The following is a 21,530-nucleotide window of genomic DNA, read 5'->3' as shown; positions in this document are numbered from 1 at the left end:
TCATAGTTTGTGATAGGACTTCAGTTAGCCTGGTGCAAGTTACTCAATTCGACCATGGAAAGAAAGATGCCGACTGGATCCTGTAATAATTCATCTGTAAATATTTGCATCTCAAGCAGACGCCTGAACCTCACGTTATAGAAACACAACAACTGCATTCCAAGACTAAAAGGCTACAAACCATGTTAAGGGAAGAAGAGGACAGTAAAGCTGTGAATGGAGCCATAACCAATAATAAAGTCATCCCATCAGTACAGTGTGTGCATTTCTGAACTAGGAAAGCTCCTTCACCTGCACATGAAGAGGATCTACAGGAACATAACTGCAGGGCGGTAGGTCTCGGGAGGGTTTAAAGGAGCAAGAGAAGAAAAAGTCTCAAAAAGCCATAACTGCAGCAAATAATATTTAATTGGAACCGTACAAAGGATGTTTACAAGACGACCCGGCACGAAGCGTCAGGACGGCGCAGTGTGCCCGGAATGAGCCGTGTTAATGGTGGAAGAGGCGAAGGCTGGTGTGCGCCAGCACAATGCCCAGTTCGTCACACGCATCGATCACGACCTTATCAGCGGCAGAACCGGAGGGGGCAGCAATGAACTGAACCCCGCTCTGTGTGAGATAGAAGAGTGAGATTAATCAGATGGATAGAGGTTGTTCTGTGACTAAACAAAGGAGAGTGCTGTAAAGTAAAATTAATTTTAATTAATTACGTAAAGTAAAATTCAGCTTCAAAAACGTGTTAGTTTTTTAGTTTTTTTTTTATTTTAAACATTTTTTGTAAACATTTAAATATATATTTAAAAAAAAATTCCAATAGAAATATTGGCTAGCAGTAATAGGACAGCGAGCAGCCTCTGTGCAGTGACCTCACCTTCCTCGCTCGCTCCACGTTATCTCTGAATGGGAAGAAGGCGTCTGAGCTGAGAGCAAGGCCGCTGAGAGTGGCGATCCATTCCCTCTTCTCCGTCGGGGTCAGCGGCGTTGGCGGATGCTCAAACAGGGCCCGCCACTGCACTAGCTCCTCCTGGTGGGTGCAGAGAGAAAATTAGGGGATTAGTGCTAACAATATTTACACCCCACAGAGAAATCCCTGGGGGACGGGGGAGGAGTGAAAAATCACAGGATAACCATATAGGGCACATTCAATGGAACATTCCACTTTTACAACTATTTTCTCTGGTTTGTCTAAAAAGTGTTCTACAGTGTCAGCTGTGATTACATGGTCTGTTGTCGATTGGTTGCAGCACACACAGTTCAGCCAATCGGAGAAGCCAGAATAGAAGGGACCAAACGAAGCAGAGACTTGCGAGATCTGATGTATATAATAAAATCAGATTTTGAGAAGGGGGGGCGGGGGGTTCGAAGAGGGGTAACAAGGCTCTCAAATAAAGGTTTAAGCCCGTTTGGTTACCCCTAATCCACAAGGGTTCAAGAAGTCAGCTTGAGCCCAGTACTGTGTAATGCATAAAATGTGTTAGACAATATAGTATTTAATGTGTTTTTACCTTTCCAGGAGTGCCAGCCAGCAGAGATTGCTATGGTGTGAGTTTCAAGGGGGGGGGGGGGGGGTTGCAGAGAAAGTGTTCTCAGAATGTGCCTAGCTAGTCAGGGTCCAGAGTTGCTGGTTCCCCTACAAATGGACCCAGGAATCAGGTCCGATTCCTGGATATATGTAGGCACATGTCCTGGCAATATCCCCCTTGAATATGCTTTCGCCTACTCACCATTAGGGGTTCCCTGCTTCAGCACAGACCAGAAAGGTAAAAAGGCAATAGGGATGTGAGGTGTCCCTGAAACAGTTAAGGGGCCCGTAGGTTAATCGGGATACCCAGTAAATTCCCAGGTCACCCAGAACCGGTATAGGGGTTCTGAGGTGCTCCCATCACACAAAGTGAGGGGATTCTTAGAATCCATACCAAGTCTAGGCAAGTGTGTGGGGAATATGGCTAGTGAAAAGAAAAAGAAAGTGCATCTTTTCATTCTATTTCCCATACCAGAAAGACTTAGCTTTTTAAAGTGTATATTTTATTAACAAAGGGTGTTAAATACATATGTGCTTTGTGCGCAGTAAAATGAGGCACAGGGATGAAGAGTATCCCTGTAGCTGAGGCAATTCCTAGGTTACGGGGGGTACCCCAGTTAGTGCCAAGGTGTCCCAGAACCTGTATTGGGTTTGTGGGTGCCCCAACCGAATATGAGGTACCCCAAAATGTATGCTGTAATAAAGTATGACTTATGGCGTTTTACAGTTACTATAAGGCTCTACGCAGTCAGCCTGGGCATGTGTTTAAGGAGCCAGCTAGTCTGCATAGAATCCGTAGGATGGAGGAGACGGGATGTTGAGGTATCGGGGTGCTAGATGGACGGGGCAGGGCGGAGTACTGGGTCGGGAGAACAGACTGCTAGACTCAGTGGGACCTGCCCAGCGGGAGGCAGTGGGCTGGCTAGGGAAAAGATGGCGATCGTAGGCTTTTCCTATTGGCCAGAATATATGTCCCGCCCACAGGCTGCCCAGAGCCGGCTCAACACGCCCCTTGCCTCCGACATCAGCCAGATAAGCCCTGCTCGGCTACTGAGAATGTTCACGCTTCCGATAGGGCTGTAGTATTCTGTGGATGAAACTTAGAAGTATTATAAACCCCTGCGCCAATCAGATTTTGATTTCTCCATGATTCTTAGCACCAAGGCTAGTGAGTTAAAAATCCAGACCTCTGGAGGGAGGGGTGGCGTCTGGAACTGCAGGCTGATTTCAGATCTAGGACATGGCAGGCTAAAGTCTGTCAGGGGGAAATCCGCAAGTAGGATTCCTTGCACCTAGGAGAGTTTAGTTTTACCCCAGCTCCCAAGTAAGTGTGTCTTTTCTTATGTAGTTTGTGTAATGTTGTGTTTTTGCCTTTTCCTGTGAATAAATGTACAATTTATTTCATTAACTCGTTTTGCTCAATGTATGATCCTGGTATAAAAACAAAAAACAAAGTGTAAATTGCCTGGTCTCCCGTGACAATGAGTTAGTAAAGACATTTATTGTACCGGTTTTTAAAAAAAAAAAAATATATATATATATATATATATATATATATATATATATATATATATATATATATATATATATATATATATATATATATATTTATATTTAACACACCTTTCTACATAGTAGAGTTTAGCACAAGAGCAGTAGCACCCTTTCTTTTGGATTATTACTGTTATTGTGCCAACACTAAATATCTTAAACTCATACATTTTATAAATACGATTTACAGTCTCATACCCATCTATAAATATATTTGTGTACAGTTGAATGTTAATATATAGTTGATCATATACATACTTTGTATATCTATACACAAAGATTTGAACCAGTAGGGATGAGATAAACATCTATCCACACACTCCCTTCTCACCTCTCCCAATGTGCCGCTCACGTATTGATCGATGGCATTGGAAATCTCCGCCCTCTTCACGCCGGCCTTAAACTTCATGCCGAGGACCCGCGGGTGATGCCGCAGCCACCAGTTGTCAGCCTTATCCCCCGCCAGCCGCGTGCAATGTATGCGAGACTGCTGACCAGCGCCGATACCGACCACCTAACAAAGACGGGGAGGCGGGAGTGTCACGAAGGCTGAACTAAGCCCATGCTGCACAACACGGTGACAGGCCTTCACTCAAATTATTCTTTCACCTGGAACCATTCTGATAATTGAGGGTATTTCTGCTTGAGTTCAGTGATCTTTGTGGAGTATAGATTATACTTCATTTTGATATTTGGTTGTGTTACTAGCTATACATATCTTGCAGACATGATTGTGATTAGGGGATGTCCCCAGACTGTTTTAATCTTGTGTCCTAGATATTACGGATTACATTTACAGTATTATGTTGATATGTGGGAGTGCTTTTTTAGCTTCTGTATCTTGTACTTTTTTTATATATATTTCTATTTGGTACCCAGCCGGCAGCCCCTACTTAGGTTTCTTAGGTCGCCGATGTACAACTGTACAAGATTAAATATTTCTCGCCTTCTATAGCCCAGACACTGTACAGAGAATTTTGCAGGCACCATCAGTCCTGACCCAAAGAGCTTACAATCTAAATTTGGTGCCAGGGAGTTGCTCAAATGCCCAAGAAGAGCCGACCACTGGGATTCAAACTGGAGTTTACCCTTTTGAAAGCAGGGACATTGGGAGCTGAAGTTCACTAGTAAACACTACAATGATTTAACAGCTACATCTGGTGCAGTTTGTTTGCACATGCCATAGCTGTGGACAAGAAGCCCCGACAGCGTGCACGCCCGAGATTCACATAGGATCGGAGGATTCAAAGTAGCATCGGAAAGCAGGTCTTCAGGAACCTAGATACTAGTTCGATATATTGTATGTGGTGTTATACAGGGAGTGGGTCTGCAAAGAGGTGGGGGATAAACGTTGGCTCTCTAAAATATATGAACAGATTCTCTGAAGCATAATGTAGGAGGGGAGAACAGACTGAGGACGGTTTGGCTCATGATTTAGCGGCAGGAAGATGAGTGAAGCTTATTCCCCCAGCAGCCAGACACCCCCTCCCTACCCCAAACAGTGCTATAACCTCCCCCTCTACCTGCAGCAGATGTGAAACCCATTGCCCTGAGACCCAGTGAGTCAGACTGGTCTGAACAAGAAACCAGACTTTACTGTGGCTGCCAAAAAAAAACAACCACGTGAGTCAAGGGTCAGGCAGAATTAACCATGTGTGCTGGACACAATGAACCATACAGCTACGATTTATTAAAATGGTTACATACTGGTTGGGGGATTTTAACCCTTTTTGCTGTCAGAGGAGCACGCAACAGCAGCAAAAAAGGTTAAAGAAACACCAAAATATAGTTCGCTTTTACCTGCCCATCCTTGGCGTAGCAGACAGAGTTCGACTGCGTATATTTCACTGCGATTGTGGCGACAATCAGGTCTCTGACAGCAGACTCCGGGAGCTGGAAAGAGACGGAGAATCTTCACTTGCACTTTACAGACGGTGGCTACATGAAAACCACACATCTTTCCAACCTCTAAGTGTTTCTTATAGAGCAGGATTCACAGCAGGAACCCCTCTAAAAAAAAACAATAGATCATACTTCTGGAGAGATGAGCAATATAAATAACCCTACAATATTTAATACTGTAACAAATCTGTCCCGTGGGATTCCAACACATTGGAGGAAAAGGCAGCTGTAATCTTTATATTCATATATTTAAAAAAAAAATCCCCCAGTATGACTAGTGACCCAAGTTATACGAGCAGCAGATAGTGTTTGTGGTTTTATTTGTTTTTTGGGGGGTAGAGAAGAGTGGGGTAAGGTGGTCAGTGGGAGTTCCACCCCCTTCTTGTGATGTCTCACCTCTTTCTTGGGGGTCACCACATTGCCGAATAGAGCGCTGTCTATGACGGAATCATCTTTCTTCTGCTCCAGCTGCAGCCCAAAGATGCTTCGAACCTCCATCCCGACCGGCTCATACCCAGGGTCCATCTGAAAGCAGGTACAAGGAGTAAGCACCGATGGGGTTAAAAGCCTCCTTGATGTGCGTGTGTAAAGAGGTAATCACACCTCGGACCAGGGCAAACCAACGGGAACTATGCCAGAAGAATTAAAATGAGAAAACAAAATATTCCAGGAATGTTTGTAACCTGCAGTTAAGCAGGATTTTACTGCCCTCGTCTGCTTAATTTCTGTGCTTCACCTTATCCTGTCTCCTTACTCAACTAGTCCTTGGAGAGTTTAGGAATGTCAATGATTAAGATATCAGTCCCCACTGAAGAGAGAGAGAGGACCACACACAGTGTCAAGGTTTCGGTCCACAAGAAGGACCTTTCAATACAAGCCCTGCGAGGGCGTGTCCTAGGCATTGATGCATTTCAGTAAGAGCACCCAGTCGCCAACCTTCAGATTACTGCGAGGATCACAAGCAAGACAGATACGTAAATCTGGAAAGCGCTCTGTTAAAGTGTAAAACCCGGTGCTCAATAAGAGGAATAAAATACATGAGTCTAGAGGACAGGCACTCAACGTTTCGGTCCCATTACGATTGAGCAAGACAAACAAAAAAAGGTTATCTATTGGTGCTTAAATCTATTACTAAATGGTAAATAAGTGACTTATAATAAGTGCTTAAATAGTGAAAATTCAAACTCTTAAGGTGAATATGTGATATAGTGAATAAATATATAAAATAAGGTGCAGCTTCAACCCTTCATGTAGATTGCTTTTCCTCAATCCAAAAGCGGATAGAGGAGCAAGACCAACACGGATATACAAACTTAAGTGCGGTGCAGATAGATAAAAATTGAAAACATAAAATGAACAGTTTATATAATCAAAATCAATCTAGTTCTATAAACAGCACCATGGAATAACTTAAATGATAAAACTAAAGAATGATCACTTAATCCAAGGAATGTACACCAAGCGCTCATGGGCTGGAAGTCCCAGTAATTGTACACAGTAATAGACAATTACAATACATATGGAGTTATGTAGCAAACTATAGCCGTGTAACAATGCATATGTAGCCGAACAGCAAGATAATTGAAAAGTCATTCTAGCAACAAAGTCGGTTTTAAATCCAGCATCATAAAACGAAGTCTTTATTACCAGCTGTTCAACATCGGTCAAACCGTGAGCACCGACATGTTCAATCCATTTCCCAAGTCATTGTACCAAGATGCAATCTTCTGCTTATGACAACCTTGTAACGTTTGATGGTTCCAGACAGGAAAAGCACCTCTGTAGCACATTTGTAATCCGAAAGCATCTCCTACGAGAAGTGCATCAGTAAGAAGAATTGTAATCCTTACTGCCATTTCAAAGCATATCCATCACCTAATATTGATCCAGAAGGCAACAAAGCATCTTATTTGTAATCCAATGTTTTATCGTGTTGCTTTGATCAAATAGAAGATGAAAACGCCAGCGCCATCAAACAAAACAAAGGATCGGATTAATTCCATACTGTAATAGTGGACCAGATGTGATCACCATAGATATTGGCATAACTGTCCATTTCTTCTGTTTCATGAGGAAGAAATTTTGAAAGCTGTGTCAAGGCTGCTACAGATATCCCATTGTACTACCTGCAGGTGTGTGCTTCCTGGCTCAGATAGTCTCACACGACGGCCACCTGATGGACAGTTGAGCACGGCCTGACCTGTATGCTACATGCACATTATAATCTGTCCATGTGGACGTTACTAGGCAAGGAAAACGGAGAGGACCGTTAGAGGATGGCACAACATGGGTCTGCAATACGAGCTGTGATCAACTTGTTGCCTTTGTGTTAAATGTCAACTGCGCTGTGTGAAATATATGGCTGTAGACTTTGTCGATCCACCATACAAGGGAGGTAATCTCTCAACGTCTTAGATGTGGATTTTTCATTTAAAAACCATAGCACCCAGTGGCTTAAAGTCTGCAGCTCGGCATGTTACAAAAGATTAGCTGAATATCGCAGAGATCACACTGGCTCTCCGTTACTCCAGGCACACCACTGAAACTAGGCATTGGCGACATGGTTACATCGGAATTGGCCAACTTGCTATAATGTTTCTAAAGGGGTGAATGGGGGGCGTGTACCCCTTGTGTGGGGGGGATGGAGGGGGTGTACCCCTCTGCTCATGGCAACAACCGAATGTTACTTTTTACAGCCAATGTCTATTTGACTTGTGAGACACCCTTATGTCCCCATGGGCTTTCTGCTGCCTTTTACTGTGTATATCTGCTAATATCTATGGTGATCACATCTGGTCTACTTTTCCCGTATGGAATTAATACGATGCCTTATTTGTCTTTCTTATGGTGCTGGCGTTTTCATCTTCTATTTCAGGAGTGCGCAAACTGGGGGCTGTGGGGCGCAAGATTTAAAAAAAAAAATTGGGGGCGGGGGGGGCGCCACGCGGTGGTTGGAGGCCCCGCGTTCTTCCCCAAGGCATTTAAATTAAATGCTGGGGGCTCCAGTGAGGACTCTGCAACTTCCCTTCCCGTGTCTTTAGCGACGCAGCGTCATTTGACGCCGGAGACAAGGTGAGGAGGGGTCGCAGACTGAAAAGTTTGCGCACCTCTCTTCTATTTCGTCAATGCAATACGAGTTTGGATTACAAATAAGATACTTTGTTGCCTTCTGGATCAATATTATGTGATAGATATGCTTTGAAATGGCAGTAAGGATTACAATTCTTCTTACTGATGCACTTCTCGTAGGAGATGCTTTCGGATTACAAATGTGCTACAGAGGTGCTTTTCCTGTCTGGAACCATCAAACGTTACAAGGTTGTCATAAGCAGAAGATTGCATCTTAGTACAATGACTTGGGAAATGGATTGAACATGTCGGTGCTTACGGTTTGACCGATGTTGAACAGCTGGTAATAAAGACTTCGTTTTATGATGCTGGATTTAAAACAGACTGAAAAGTCATTCTAGAACAATTATCTTACGGTTCCGCTACATCTGCATTGCTACAGGGATATAGTTTGCTACATCACTCCATATGTACTGTAATTGTCTTACTGTGTACAATAACTGGGAATTTCAGCACATTAACTCTTGGTGTACATACCTTGGATTAGGTGATCATGCTTTAGTTTTATCATTTAAGTTACTCCATGGTAGTGTTTAAAGGAAGTAGATTGATTTTGATCATAACTGTATTTCAGTATTATTTTTGTAATATACACTGTGCACTGAAGTTTGGATTTGTGTATATTCAGACCTTAGATCACTAAAGCAACGTATCAACAGAACACAACCCAACGCGCTTCTGGGGGTCTCTCCGCTTCACTTCCGCAGTGTATATCTGCATGTATTAGTCGAGCTCTATCTGGAGAGGTGATGGGACCAAAACGTTGATCATTTGAACTAAAACTATTGTCACCTTTTTGGACGCGGAGACAGACTTTATATGGCAAAACAGATTCCGATTAAGCAGCATCCCTTCGGCAAGGCTCCTCCCCACACTGCAGTGACCGGGCGGTTCTTAGAGATCTCACCTGCAGGACGCAGTAACTCCCATTCTTCTTCTTGGACAGGATTTTGAGAGCCTCCTCCTCGTATCCCGGAGCCACGATACCGTCAGAGACCTGAGGCAGAGTAGCAAGGAGGAGATCTGATCTATAAAATCACACCAAGAATATTTGGAGGCGTGTACAGGAGAAAACCTTGAGCACAACCAACAAAATCAGTCACATCTCGGGATATAAAAATTGTGACACCCCTTTTTTAATTTGTATAATAAATAGATATCCATCTCTCTGATGGAGGTAACTACACCACTATGAATATTTAATCTGCTAATTTTCAAATACTTAAGATGTATTGCATTTACAGTGTACACACAATGTCTAACAACAAAAAAACCATTTATACAGGAGTTCTTGCCATGTGGTACAGGCCCATGTAGACTGGATTGTAAGCTCTTCAGGGCAGAGTTCATGGTGTATGCGTTACGCGCCCATAAAAACATTTCTAAATATCCCTCTTCCATTTAACCCCTCTCTGCAGGAAGGGCTAGGAGCACATTGCTCAGCCCACAGGGGCTGGTATTGCAGGCACATCAGGCAGGAAGGGGTAAAACAGAAAAGTCTCTGCTAGCGATGGTGTGCAAATTATAGTCCCAGTGACCAGGCACCAGCTTTCCCCTTCTCATGCACGCCCCCTCCCCTACCTCGCGAGAGATTATTTTTGCCGTGGGGACATCGCACACGTCAGAAACTGCGATGAAGTCTCCGAAAGACGACATCCTGTCTGCACCTGGGGACAGTATACAGGGAGTCAAAATCTGTCAGATCTTCGTGCGCTACTTTCACTACAGGTACAGAGAGACCAGGGGAGGTAAGGAGAGCTCTGTGCAGGTAAAGAGACCAGGGGAGGCAAGGAGAGCTATGTGCAGGTACAGAGAGACCAGGGGAGACAAGGAGAGCTCTGTGCAGGTACAGAGAGACCAGGGGAGGCAAGGAGAGCTCTGTACAGGTACAGAGAGACCAGGGGAGACAAGGAGAGCTATGTGCAGGTACAGAGAGACCAGGGGAGACAAGGAGAGCTTTGTGCAGGTACAGAGAGACCAGGGGAGGCAAGGAGAGCTCTGTACAGGTACAGAGAGACCAGGGGAGGCAAGGAGAGCTCTGTACAGGTACAGAGAGACCAGGGGAGGCAAGGAGAGCTCTGTGCAGGTACAGAGAGACCAGGGGAGGCAAGGAGAGCTCTGTGCAGGCACAGAGAGACCAGGGGAGGCAAGGAGAGCTCTGTGCAGGCACAGAGAGACCAGGGGAGGCAAGGAGAGCTATGTGCAGGTACAGAGAGATCAGGGGAGGCAAGGAGAGCTCTGTACAGGTACAGAGAGACCAGGGGAGACAAGGAGAGCTCTGTACAGGTACAGAGAGACCAGGGGAGACAAGGAGAGCTCTGTGCAGGCACAGAGAGACCAGGGGAGGCAAGGAGAGCTATGTGCAGGTACAGAGAGACCAGGGGAGGCAAGGAGAGCTATGTGCAGGTACAGAGAGACCAGGGGAGGCAAGGAGAGCTCTGTGCAGGTACAGAGACCAGGGGAGACAAGGAGAGCTCTGTGCAGGTACAGAGAGACCAGGGGAGGCAAGGAGAGCTATGTGCAGGTAAGGAGAGCTCTGTACAGGTAAAGAGAGACCGGGGGGGGGGGGGGGGGGGTGTAAGCAGAGCTCTGTGCAGATAAAGAGACCAGGGGGAGGGGTGAGGAGAGCTCTGTGTAGGTAAAGAGACCAGGGGGGGGGGGGGGGGGGGGGTAAGGAGAGCTCTGTGTAGGTAAAGAGACCAGGGGAGGTAAGGAGAGCTATGTGCAGGTAAAGAGAGACCAGGGGAGGTAAGGAGAGCTCTGTACAGGTAAAGAGACTACGGGGAGTCAAGGAGAGCTCTGTATACTGTAATTTTATCTACTAATGACTAGTGTTCGTTCATGAAAAGCCATCACGACATACAACAACCCCACAGACACTAGATATCAGTGTCATGTAAATAGGATAAACTGAATGATTCTAAGAGATGTCACATGGACAGCCTGTGATCTGACGTATAACGACCCCCTCCGCTTGCCCGGCTTCACCTCGCGCTCTGGCGTATGCAGTCGCTAGCGGAGTGAGGGTTGGGTAGAGATCCTGCACCATGCACACCTGAGCCTCTTCCTCAGTCAGTGGTACGGCCACAGCAGCACCTGGTGGGTGGAAGCAGCACTGCAGTCAGTAAACAATTAAATGGTGGCCACGAGAAATTTGGCCCTAGAAATAAGAGATGGTAAACAGCACCTCTAGGTCTGGGGTTGAACATAATTCTGTGAAAAGGAACAAGCATGAGGTTTTATCAGGAAATAGACAGCACCAAGTACAAACTGACTATGAACAATTAATATTAAAAAAGTCAATGGGAGATTTGAGCCAATGTTGAAGGCAGGCAGAGGTCTCTGTACTCAAGCAGAGGTCTCTGTACTCAAGCAGAGGTCTCTGTACTCAAGCAGAGGTCTCTGTACTCAAGCAGAGGTCTCTGTACTCAAGCAGAGGTCTCTGTACTCAAGCAGAGGTCTCTGTACTCAAGCAGAGGTCTCTGTACTCAAGCAGAGGTCTCTGTACTCAAGCAGAGGTCTCTGTACTCAAGCAGAGGTCTCTGTACTCAAGCAGAGGTCTCTGTACTCAAGCAGAGGTCTCTGTACTCAAGCAGAGGTCTCTGTACTCAAGCAGAGGTCTCTGTACTCAAGCAGAGGTCTCTGTACTCAAGCAGAGGTCTCTGTACTCAAGCAGAGGTCTCTGTACTCAAGCAGAGGTCTCTGTACTCAAGCAGAGGTCTCTGTACTCAAGCAGAGGTCTCTGTACTCAAGCAGAGGTCTCTGTACTCAAGCAGAGGTCTCTGTACTCAAGCAGAGGTCTCTGTACTCAAGCAGAGGTCTCTGTACTCAAGCAGAGGTCTCTGTACTCAAGCAGAGGTCATTGAATCGATGCACCAGTTCTCGCAAGATATACAAATTAAACGCATCATTTAATTTGCAGCAATGCTTGCGCACAAGGAAGAGACCCGCGAGTGGCTGCCATCTTTCCATATCTGCACAGCACCTGCATCCAGCTGCACCCAGGCAGGACATTATAAAGGCCTGAGGGCCACACCACTAAATATACTCCGTGTTTGCCGGAGCGATTAGGATGTAGAGCAGGATGCCGGAGTCCGGGTTTAACGGTGTTACCTGCAGGGCTCACGTGTTTGAAGGAGGTGGCAGCAGGCAGCCCCAGGGCTCTCTTCAGCTCTCTCACCAGCTGCCAGGCGTTCAGAGCATCGCACAGGTTGATGAATCCGGGGGACCCGTTTAGCACTGCATAGGAGACGTGTACCGATATTTAGTATATTAGCCCTAATGATAAATGAAGCAAGGCTACCATACTACATAGAACTCTATTGCTAAACTAGAACAGCGATTCCCAACATGGGAATGTGCAAAGTGCAAAGCGTCTAAAAAATAATTTGTTCTGTGTAGTAGGGTAGTATTATATTATTTATTTTGAAACCAGATCCCAGGCAGTATAATGGGTTCCTAAACCCGTGGGGGGGACTACACACTTAGTAAGGCCCCAAACTGCACCTTGGTGTAAGTGGTATATTACAACAGCTTCCAAACTTCCTCCCCACATTGCCTTGCCTCTGTTAATGCAAAGCATTGTGGGGCGCGACTTTGGAAGCTCCACAATAATTGACAGCTGTACTCCCTCCTCCATGCGGTCTGCACATACAGGTGTAGTTTGGGGCTTTAAGTGTGTGTTTCTCCTCTCCCCACACCCCCCCCCCCCCCACGAGCTCAGGAAACTAGAGTTTCTGGTAACAGTCAGATTTGTTAGTAGGCAATAAGATTTATTAATATTTTCTAGCAGAGGGAGCAATGTTAAAAAAAAGTTGGAACACAGCTAGAATATTAAATTCGGACATTAATTTGCACACCTCAGAAGCTGCACCATGCAGATCAGTACTGGGTATCAAGTCTTTTCCACAACTGTTTTTCTTTTTCAAAAGATGAAAGTATCCTGAGGCTGTAAAGTAGAGGTACTCCAACTCCTGGTCTCACACTTCACCTCTGTTACAGCAGATTGTTAAAACGCACTGACCTGTGCACGGCTAACATGGTTCAGCTGCGGTACTCGCCTGTGAGCGGCAGCTGTGGTCCGAGGGTGTATATCTGAGCGGGGATCTGATGAGGGTTCATCCCATAGCGGAGAGGGAGCTGGGAGACTCCCTTACTGTATTGCTTGCGGAAGTAATCCGAGATGGCTGCGTCATACTGCGCAGTGTGCGTGAAGGCCTGCGAAGGGGAGGGACACGTCACTTGCAGTATATACACGGCAAAAGCTAATAACGCCAACATTGTGAAGTACCTGTTGCCAACGGCAGACGATAGGTTAAGTGGTTGAGCGCTTTCACTCTGTCATACCTTCAGGGCCAGCTGACTGCGCCTCTCCAGGGTAGTGTCCCTGTGCTCCGATCCTTCCATTGCATCCGCGACGCAGTCATAGTCGCTGGGGTCACAGAGCACAGTGACGCGGGCATGATTCTTCGCAGCCGCGCGCAGCAGGGTCACGCCACCTGCGGGGGACCGGGAGGAAATGGACATAACGTGGTATTACATGATACCACGCGTGGCTGCACAGTTTAGGTCTGTGAGGCTTATTGTAAATAACAGACATAGTTCTGCCCCTCTCGCCTACTAGCTACCACCACAATTACTTAGGGTGGGGTGTGGGAGGCTTCAGATAATTAAAACACTGTGGTCCTACTGACTGGGAAAGTCAACATGGCAGACCTGGGTATGGGGCTTCAGAATATTTTTATGCCATTTCCTAAACAGTTTTTTTCTGTCTGATTGGACAAAACGTGTAGATAACCAACCTCAAAAACACAGAATTTAACTATATATTGGATGCTGGAGTCCTGAACATGGCACCAGCTCCTGTAATGCCAGAAGCAAGATAATTACAGGGGTGACATGGAGCCAACAGTGACCGGTGACAGCGTGTCCGCTCTCAGACATCTGCCGGTATCCTTGTGTGTGTCCATAACCAACACGCAGATCCCATACGCTGGGGTTAACCCTTTCAGCAAATGCTTAGTCAGCCCCTCCGGAGCGGAAAGGAGTAATCATTAGGTTTCCGAAAATCCCCGAACTGCTCTTTGCTGCAATGAGGCAGCGGCTTTTAACCCTTCAGTGTTTCAAGAGATGCCGCCCCCCTGAAGAAGTTAACTGCGCTGCACTGCACGATGTGGAGTCTCCGCGGCTTTATCTCAGCTCGGTGATTTAGCAAAGAACACGGGTCAGTTCTGGGAATGTGAGGAAACCCGACAGCACCAAGACTTGGTATCACTAGATCAAAGAGCTGACAATCTAACCGGCCATCTTCCCTATTGCAACACCATAATGTGTGCGGGGGATATAACACAGATAAGACAATGGAAGATGGAAGAGAGAGGAGTGGGGGAGACTGGCTACAGGGAGATGCAAGGAGCAGCTGGGAGGTTCGTGTAAATACAGATAGAACTGCGCGATCGCAGAGAGAGACCAGGCACAAACAGACAACTCAATAGTATGGAGAGATGTATGCTGGGTATTACTGGGAGAGAAACAATGAATTGGGTTTGGAACCAAAAGGGAGAGGAAAAAAAAAAACCCACAGACATCACCACAAGGGTGAAGACATTAAAAGGCCAGTGGGACAGACATTGCAAGGCGTAATGGGGAAAATATAAATAGAGAATCTGTTCATTAATGGTTTTTCCCTTTGATTTTTATATAAAAAATGAATTTATATACAGAGCCAAAGCTTTAAAACAGCTACTGCAATTAGACATTTAAAATGACGCAAGACAAACAGTGTGACTGGCGATTATAATAGGGTCAGAATTGGGTCACCGGTATCCCAAGAACCCCTTGATAAAAAGGGGCTAGGAGTTGGGGTGCTTTGCGGTGTGGCCCAGTGCTCAGGCTGGGTATGAACGAGATCACGAGGAGACTTACCGATATCAATCTGCTCCACGGCCTCCTCCACAGCGACACTGGGAGAGGACACGGTCTTCACGAATGGATACAAGTTACACACCACCACCCTGCAAGGTGCAGAGGAGCCGGTCAGAATGGGGCTTCTCCCCAACACACAGAAACCCTGATACAAAGTGTAACCACTCCCCCCACAAAAAGGAATGACAGGACAGCAGAGCACCAATGGATTAAAGCATAGGAAGGGAATTTACGTCAACATTGACCTGGAAGGGTTTCCTGAAAAATATGAACTGTAAAGCATTGAACAGCCCAACACAGGCTCCCACTCCTTCTGCGTGCCCACTTGTGCTACCTTACGGAGCTGAATCCCAGCTTGTCCAGGTCTGCCTTGTCTTCAGGGTTGTCTCTCGCCAGAATTCCTGCAAAAACAGAGATCAGGTCAGCGCACATCTGCAAATATCAGAGGACCACCCCGAAAACCAGAACAGAGACTTCTGGGGCGCTGCAGAATACTGCTGCAGACACAGATTGTGGCCTCAAGGATGGGGAGGACTCATACATATGCAAAAAAATAATATAAGTGAAATCCTGCCAAACAGAGCTTGCTTTTGGAGACCAATTTAAAGCTGCAGTCCAAGCAATATCCAATGTTTTTTTTTTTTTAATACATCAGTTCTGTATTATGAATTTTTTTTTAATGCTACAACTCGATTACATTTTTAATGTATTATAATGCAGCAAGCATTTTGTTTCTATAGCAACCATTTACAAAGTCACATCCCCTTTCTCTTCTGAAACAGGCTCTGGCACACCCCTTTTTGAGCCCTGCCCTCTCTAGTAGTGTGTGAAAACAGAAAATATGGGTGGGCGCAAATAGTGAAGATAAATAGTGATTATGAAGTGAATAAATGATTATAAAAAGTGAGATTAAATGATTATAAAAAGTGAGATACTTATATGAAAAAAAAATGTGCTGCTCTAAAAACCCTTGTAGCAGATGGTCTGCAGACTCCACTTCAGTAGATATGTTTTTCCAGGAGGGAGGGGAGCGCAGGAATCAATGTGTCATAAAAAAACAAATAGAAAACACAACACAGTGCAAATAAAGTTTTTACATTTGAGAGATGTATGGAGGGATAATCTTCCTGATGGAAACTCACAAGGTCTCAGTGTAAAGAAGGCATTTTCAGAAATCAGTGGCTAATTTGCTTGATTCTGTCTGGAAAGATGAGCGCTCACTGTGTGCGATCTGATGTGGAATATGAACACTCCAATGTCCGAAGAATATAGGCACATCAAAAAATCTGTATGTCCCCCGTTCTGTTACTGTCCGCTCCCTCTGGCTCCAACCTCTCGATCGCGGTGTGCGTCACGTCCAGTTACAGGGCGCTCGCCGGGACCCGGATAATGCCGATACGAGGAGGGTCTCTGCTTCAGTAGCTGCTTATCTGGGGGCGGTGCAGGGATCCCAGGTTGACGTCAGATCAAGGCGGCTTGCGACTCGACGCGTTTCACTCAAAGTGTAGCTTCCTCAGGAGTCGACTCGGGTCCCGGCGAGCGCCCCTCAACCGGAAGTGACGCGCCGCGATCGAGAGGTCGGAGCCAGAGGGAGCGGACAGTAACAGAACGGGGGACATCACAGATTTTTAAATGTGCCTATATTCTTCGGACATTGGAGTGTTCATATTCCACATCAGATCGCACACAGTGAGCGCTCATCTTTCCAGACAGAATCAAGCAAATTAGCCACGATTTCTGAAAATGCCTTCTTTACTCTGAGACCTTGCGAGTTTCCATCTGGAAGATTATCCCTCCATACATCTCTCAAATGTAAAAACTTTATTTGCACTATGTTGTGTTTCTATTTGTTATTTATGACACATTGATTCCTGCGCTCCCCTCCCTCCCGGAAAAAAACTCTAGCAGTGCACCAATGAGATCTAGTGACTGCCTGGTCACATGATCTTCCCCACAGAACTTTGTCATTAACATGCAAATGCATCCCACTGACTGCAGAATACTCCTCTGCAGCCATTTAGTGAACCCTCGAGCCAAATCTTCTCCAAATCGATCACAGGAGAACGGATCGATTGATAACGTAGCTAATTATTGTGTGGATTGTATTGATGCACATATTAAAAGGAAATTATATATAAAAAAATAAATAAATAAAAAAAGCGGCTTGGACTGCTGCTTTAACCGCTATTGTCTCCAGTCTGGATTTGTGTGGTGATACCCAGCATTATTGTAGAGGGCCGCATAGTCTGTCACGGGAAGTGTCTACATTTTGTAGCACACACAAATTCCCTTTAATTCACTGCTCACCTGCGTGGACTGCTGGATGTAAGGTCTTAACACGACCCCCCAACATCTCTGGAAACCCAGTAAGCTCAGATACATCCCTAAAGCCAAAAACACAAGAGACTGCGTCAGGAGAGGAACAGAACACAGGCCATGATATACATATCTACAGCATATAAAAACCATGTGGAAATATATAGAGACTTGTTAGGGGCTCAAATATAAAAAAACGACAATTTATTGAATACACAAAATAAAAAGCCAGCGCCATTTTCAAAAGGCCCCAAATAATATCAGGACTTCCATAACTGCAGGATCACACGGAAAGTCAGGTTTAAAAATAAAGATATATGCAAAGAACATGGATCCCGACTCATTATATACAAACACATTTATTAACAAAGCCAGAGTATCTGAGTTGCACTAATTATCCTGGTTATTACTTTGCCTGCAGGTGAACAGATAAATCGGGGATATGTTATCTGTCTGTACCTGACAGCGAGACCCGCATCCCGCAAAGATTTCGCTGTCCCCCCGGACGCAACCAGGGACAATCCGAGGGAGCTCAAACGCTGGGCGAAGGCCACCAGTCCAGATTTATCCGACACGCTAAAAAGAGCTGGAAAACAGAGCGATGCGAGACTCAGCACTGATGTGTCCCGCAGACACAAGCTCACCCTGGTGCATATATTAATAGGCCTTCAAGGTAAAGCTAATATCACTTAATCCCACAGTATGCCGGTCAGCAACGCATTGCAAAGCGTATGGGCTGCACGCTGACCACAAAGTGTTAGCAGATAAGGTATGTATCAAGGTAAAAAGCAATGCAGATCTGGGACAAAAATAAATAAATAACTGCACAAAAAGTATTGGGGAGAATTTTTCTCTTTTATAAATCCAGAAAAATACCTTTGTCCCACAGTTGCGCCAGTTTTTGCCCCAGAAATGCACTACTATTGCCTTTATAGAGACCACGGGATGTTCAATGAATGTCATGTTTGACCAAGTACATTCCGATCCATATACCAAGAACAAGGCTGCTGTGTTCAGGCATTTCATGCTGTAATTAACGTACAGCAGCAAAATCATGCGTCCTAGCCCTTTCATTTCCAGCACTGCAAAAAGGTAACAGTTCTGTGACTTTTGTGGATTTAAAGCTCAACGAACCAAGGGGGACCTGTGAGGAAGGGAGCGGACATACCGGGGTACGAGACAGGGACCCACAGGAGTGTAAAACAGGGATGGGGGGTGGTGGGGGTGGGGGGAGGGGGAGAGAACGGGGGACTGCAGGGGCACGAGACAGGGATTGGGGGGACTGCAGGGATTGGGGGGACTGCAGAGGCACGAGACAGGGATTGGGGGGACTGCAGGGGCACGAGACAGGGATTGGGGGGACTGCAGGGGCACGAGACAGGGATTGGGGGGGACTGCAGAGGCACGAGACAGGGATTGGGGGGGACTGCAGAGGCACGAGACAGGGTTGGGGGGGACTGCAGAGGCACGAGACAGGGATTGGGGGGGACTGCAGGGGCACGAGACAGGGATTGGGGGGGACTGCAGGGGCACGAGACAGGGATTGGGGGGGACTGCAGGGGCACAAGACAGGGATTGGGGGGGACTGCAGGGGCACAAGACAGGGATTGGGGGGGACTGCAGGGGCACAAGACAGGGATTGGGGGGGACTGCAGGGGCACAAGACAGGGATTGGGGGGCACTGCAGGGATTTGAGGGATTGGGGGGGACTGCAGGGGCACGAGACAGGGATTGGGGGGGACTGCAGGGGCACGAGACAGGGATTGGGGGGGACTGCAGGGGCACGAGACAGGGATTGGGGGGGACTGCCGGGGCACGAGACAGGGATTGGGGGGGACTGCAGGGGCACGAGACAGGGATTGGGAGGGACTGCAGGGGCACGAGACAGGGATTGGGGGGGACTGCAGGGGCACGAGACAGGGATTGGGGGGGACTGCAGGGATTTGAGGGATTGGGGGGGACTGCAGGGGCACGAGACAGGGATTGGGGGGGACTGCAGGGATTTGAGGGATTGGGTGGGACTGCAGGGGCACGAGACAGGGATTGGGGGGGACTGCAGGGATTTGAGGGATTGTGGGGACTGCAGGGGCACGAGACAGGGATTGGGGGGGACTGCAGGGGCACGAGACAGGGATTGGGGGGGACTGCAGGGGCACGAGACAGGGATTGGGGTGGACTGCAGGGGCACGAGACAGGGATTGGGGGGGACTGCAGGGGCACGAGACAGGGATTGGGGGGGACTGCAGGGGCACGAGACAGGGATTGGGGGGGACTGCAGGGGCACGAGACAGGGATTGGGGGGGACTGCAGGGGCACGAGACAGGGATTGGGGGGGACTGCAGGTGCACGAGACAGGGATTGGGGGGGACTGCAGGGGCACGAGACAGGGATTGGGGGGGACTGCAGGGGCACGAGACAGGGATTGGGGGGGACTGCAGGGGCACGAGACAGGGATTGGGGGGGAATGCAGGGGCACGAGACAGGGATTTTGGGGACTGCAGGGGCACGAGACAGGGATTGGGGGGGACTGCAGGGGCACGAGACAGGGATTGGGGGGACTGCAGGGGCACGAGACTGGGATTGGGGGGGACTGCAGGGGCACGAGACAGGGATTGGGGGGGGGACTGCAGGGGCACGAGACAGGGATTGGGGGGGGGACTGCAGGGGCACGAGACAGGGATTGGGGGGGGGACTGCAGGGGCACGAGACAGGGATTGGGGGGGACTGCAGGGGCACGAGACAGGGATTGGGGAGGACTGCAGGGGCACGAGACAGGGATTGGGGGGGACTGCAGGGGCACGAGACAGGGATGGGGGGGACTGCAGGGGCACGAGACAGGGATGGGGGGGACTGCAGGGGCACGAGACAGGGATTGGGGGGGACTGCAGGGGCACGAGACAGGGATTGGGGGGGACTGCAGGGGCACGAGACAGGGATTGGGGGGGACTGCAGGGGCACGAGACAGGGATTGGGGGGACTGCAGGGGCACGAGACAGGGATTGGGGGGACTGCAGGGGCACGAGACAGGGATTGGGGGGACTGCAGGGGCACGAGACAGGGATTGGGGGGACTGCAGGGGCACGAGACAGGGATTGGGGGGACTGCAGGGGCACGAGACAGGGATTGGGGGGACTGCAGGGGCACGAGACAGGGATTGGGGGGACTGCAGGGGCACGAGACAGGGATTGGGGGGACTGCAGGGGCACGAGACAGGGATTGGGGGGACTGCAGGGGCACGAGACAGGGATTGGGGGGACTGCAGGGGCACGAGACAGGGATTGGGGGGACTGCAGGGGCACGAGACAGGGATTGGGGGGACTGCAGGGGCACGAGACAGGGATTGGGGGGACTGCAGGGGCACGAGACAGGGATTGGGGGGACTGCAGGGGCACGAGACAGGGATTGGGGGGACTGCAGGGGCACGAGACAGGGATTGGGGGGACTGCAGGGGCACGAGACAGGGATTGGGGGGGACTGCAGGGGCACGAGACAGGGATTGGGGGGGACAGCAGGGGCACGAGACAGGGATTGGGGGGACAGCAGGGGCACGAGACAGGGATTGGGGGGACAGCAGGGGCACGAGACAGGGATTGGGGGGACATCAGGGGCACGAGACAGGGATTGGGGGGACAGCAGGGGCATGAGACAAATTAGGGTGTAGAGAGGCTGCAGTTGTATGAGGGATTAGGGGCCCGGGGGGGTACTCCCGGTGTAGGAGACGGGCATTAGGGGGATGCAGGGGTATGAAACAGATTAGGTGGGTGCACAGGTGGGGGGGGGGGGGGGGGCTTGCGGTGTGCCGGGTCCCCGGGGGGTCTCTCACCCAGCTCCGCCATCTCGCTGATCCGGGCAGGCCGCTGCTGGGGGGAATAACACGTGGGGCGCTGGAGGCGGGGGAGAGGGGCAGGGATAAAGAGTGAAGGGGAGGGGCCTGATGATTGGGGCCGTGGGATAGGCTGGCAACAGAAGGGGGCGGGGCTACGAGAGCAGGAAGTGTCCTGTGCATGAGAAAGGGAGCACGTGATGATGCCCCGTCAGTCACTGGGAGACAAGGGGGGATTTAATACAGCTGCCCCGTGCCGGCAGCCTGGCGAGACCTCCCTTTCACACCTGTTTTTATCTCCCTTATCTGTCTCTCATGCTTTCTGCCCCCCCCTCTCTCTCTTACACCCACTCTCTCCTCTCA

The 21,530-nt window shown here is 48.4% G+C and overlaps 1 protein-coding gene across 1 annotated transcript; it reads right to left on the bottom strand.

Annotated features, from left to right (window-relative positions):
* Nucleotides 1-390: 390 nt before the first annotated feature.
* On the bottom strand, nucleotides 391-21,265 carry ATIC (5-aminoimidazole-4-carboxamide ribonucleotide formyltransferase/IMP cyclohydrolase). Its single transcript, XM_075607233.1, has 16 exons — nucleotides 21,168-21,265; nucleotides 17,804-17,930; nucleotides 17,336-17,412; nucleotides 15,363-15,429; nucleotides 15,029-15,117; nucleotides 13,451-13,602; nucleotides 13,165-13,321; nucleotides 12,218-12,343; nucleotides 11,093-11,200; nucleotides 9,686-9,771; nucleotides 9,012-9,101; nucleotides 5,372-5,500; nucleotides 4,874-4,966; nucleotides 3,405-3,587; nucleotides 872-1,024; nucleotides 391-609 (listed from the first exon to the last, which is right to left on the bottom strand). The coding sequence occupies exons 1-16, from the start codon at nucleotides 21,178-21,180 to the stop codon at nucleotides 490-492; spliced, it is 1,770 nt and encodes a 589-aa protein (XP_075463348.1). The 5' UTR covers nucleotides 21,181-21,265; the 3' UTR covers nucleotides 391-489.
* Nucleotides 21,266-21,530: the final 265 nt, after the last annotated feature.

This window comes from Ascaphus truei, chromosome 7 (assembly GCF_040206685.1).
Source record: "Ascaphus truei isolate aAscTru1 chromosome 7, aAscTru1.hap1, whole genome shotgun sequence".
NCBI lineage: Eukaryota > Metazoa > Chordata > Amphibia > Anura > Ascaphidae > Ascaphus > Ascaphus truei.
This window is presented reverse-complemented; position numbering and strand designations above follow the sequence as displayed.

Bases quoted from the DNA above. Each gene is read 5' to 3' on its own strand.
- ATIC (XM_075607233.1), bottom strand. The intron at 13,322-13,450 runs GTATGACAGAGT...TCCCCTTCGCAG, and splicing joins GCAGTCAGCTGGCCCTGAAG to GCCTTCACGCACACTGCGCA. The intron at 9,102-9,685 runs GTAGGGGAGGGG...ACTCTGCCTCAG, and splicing joins CAAAAATAATCTCTCGCGAG to GTCTCTGACGGTATCGTGGC.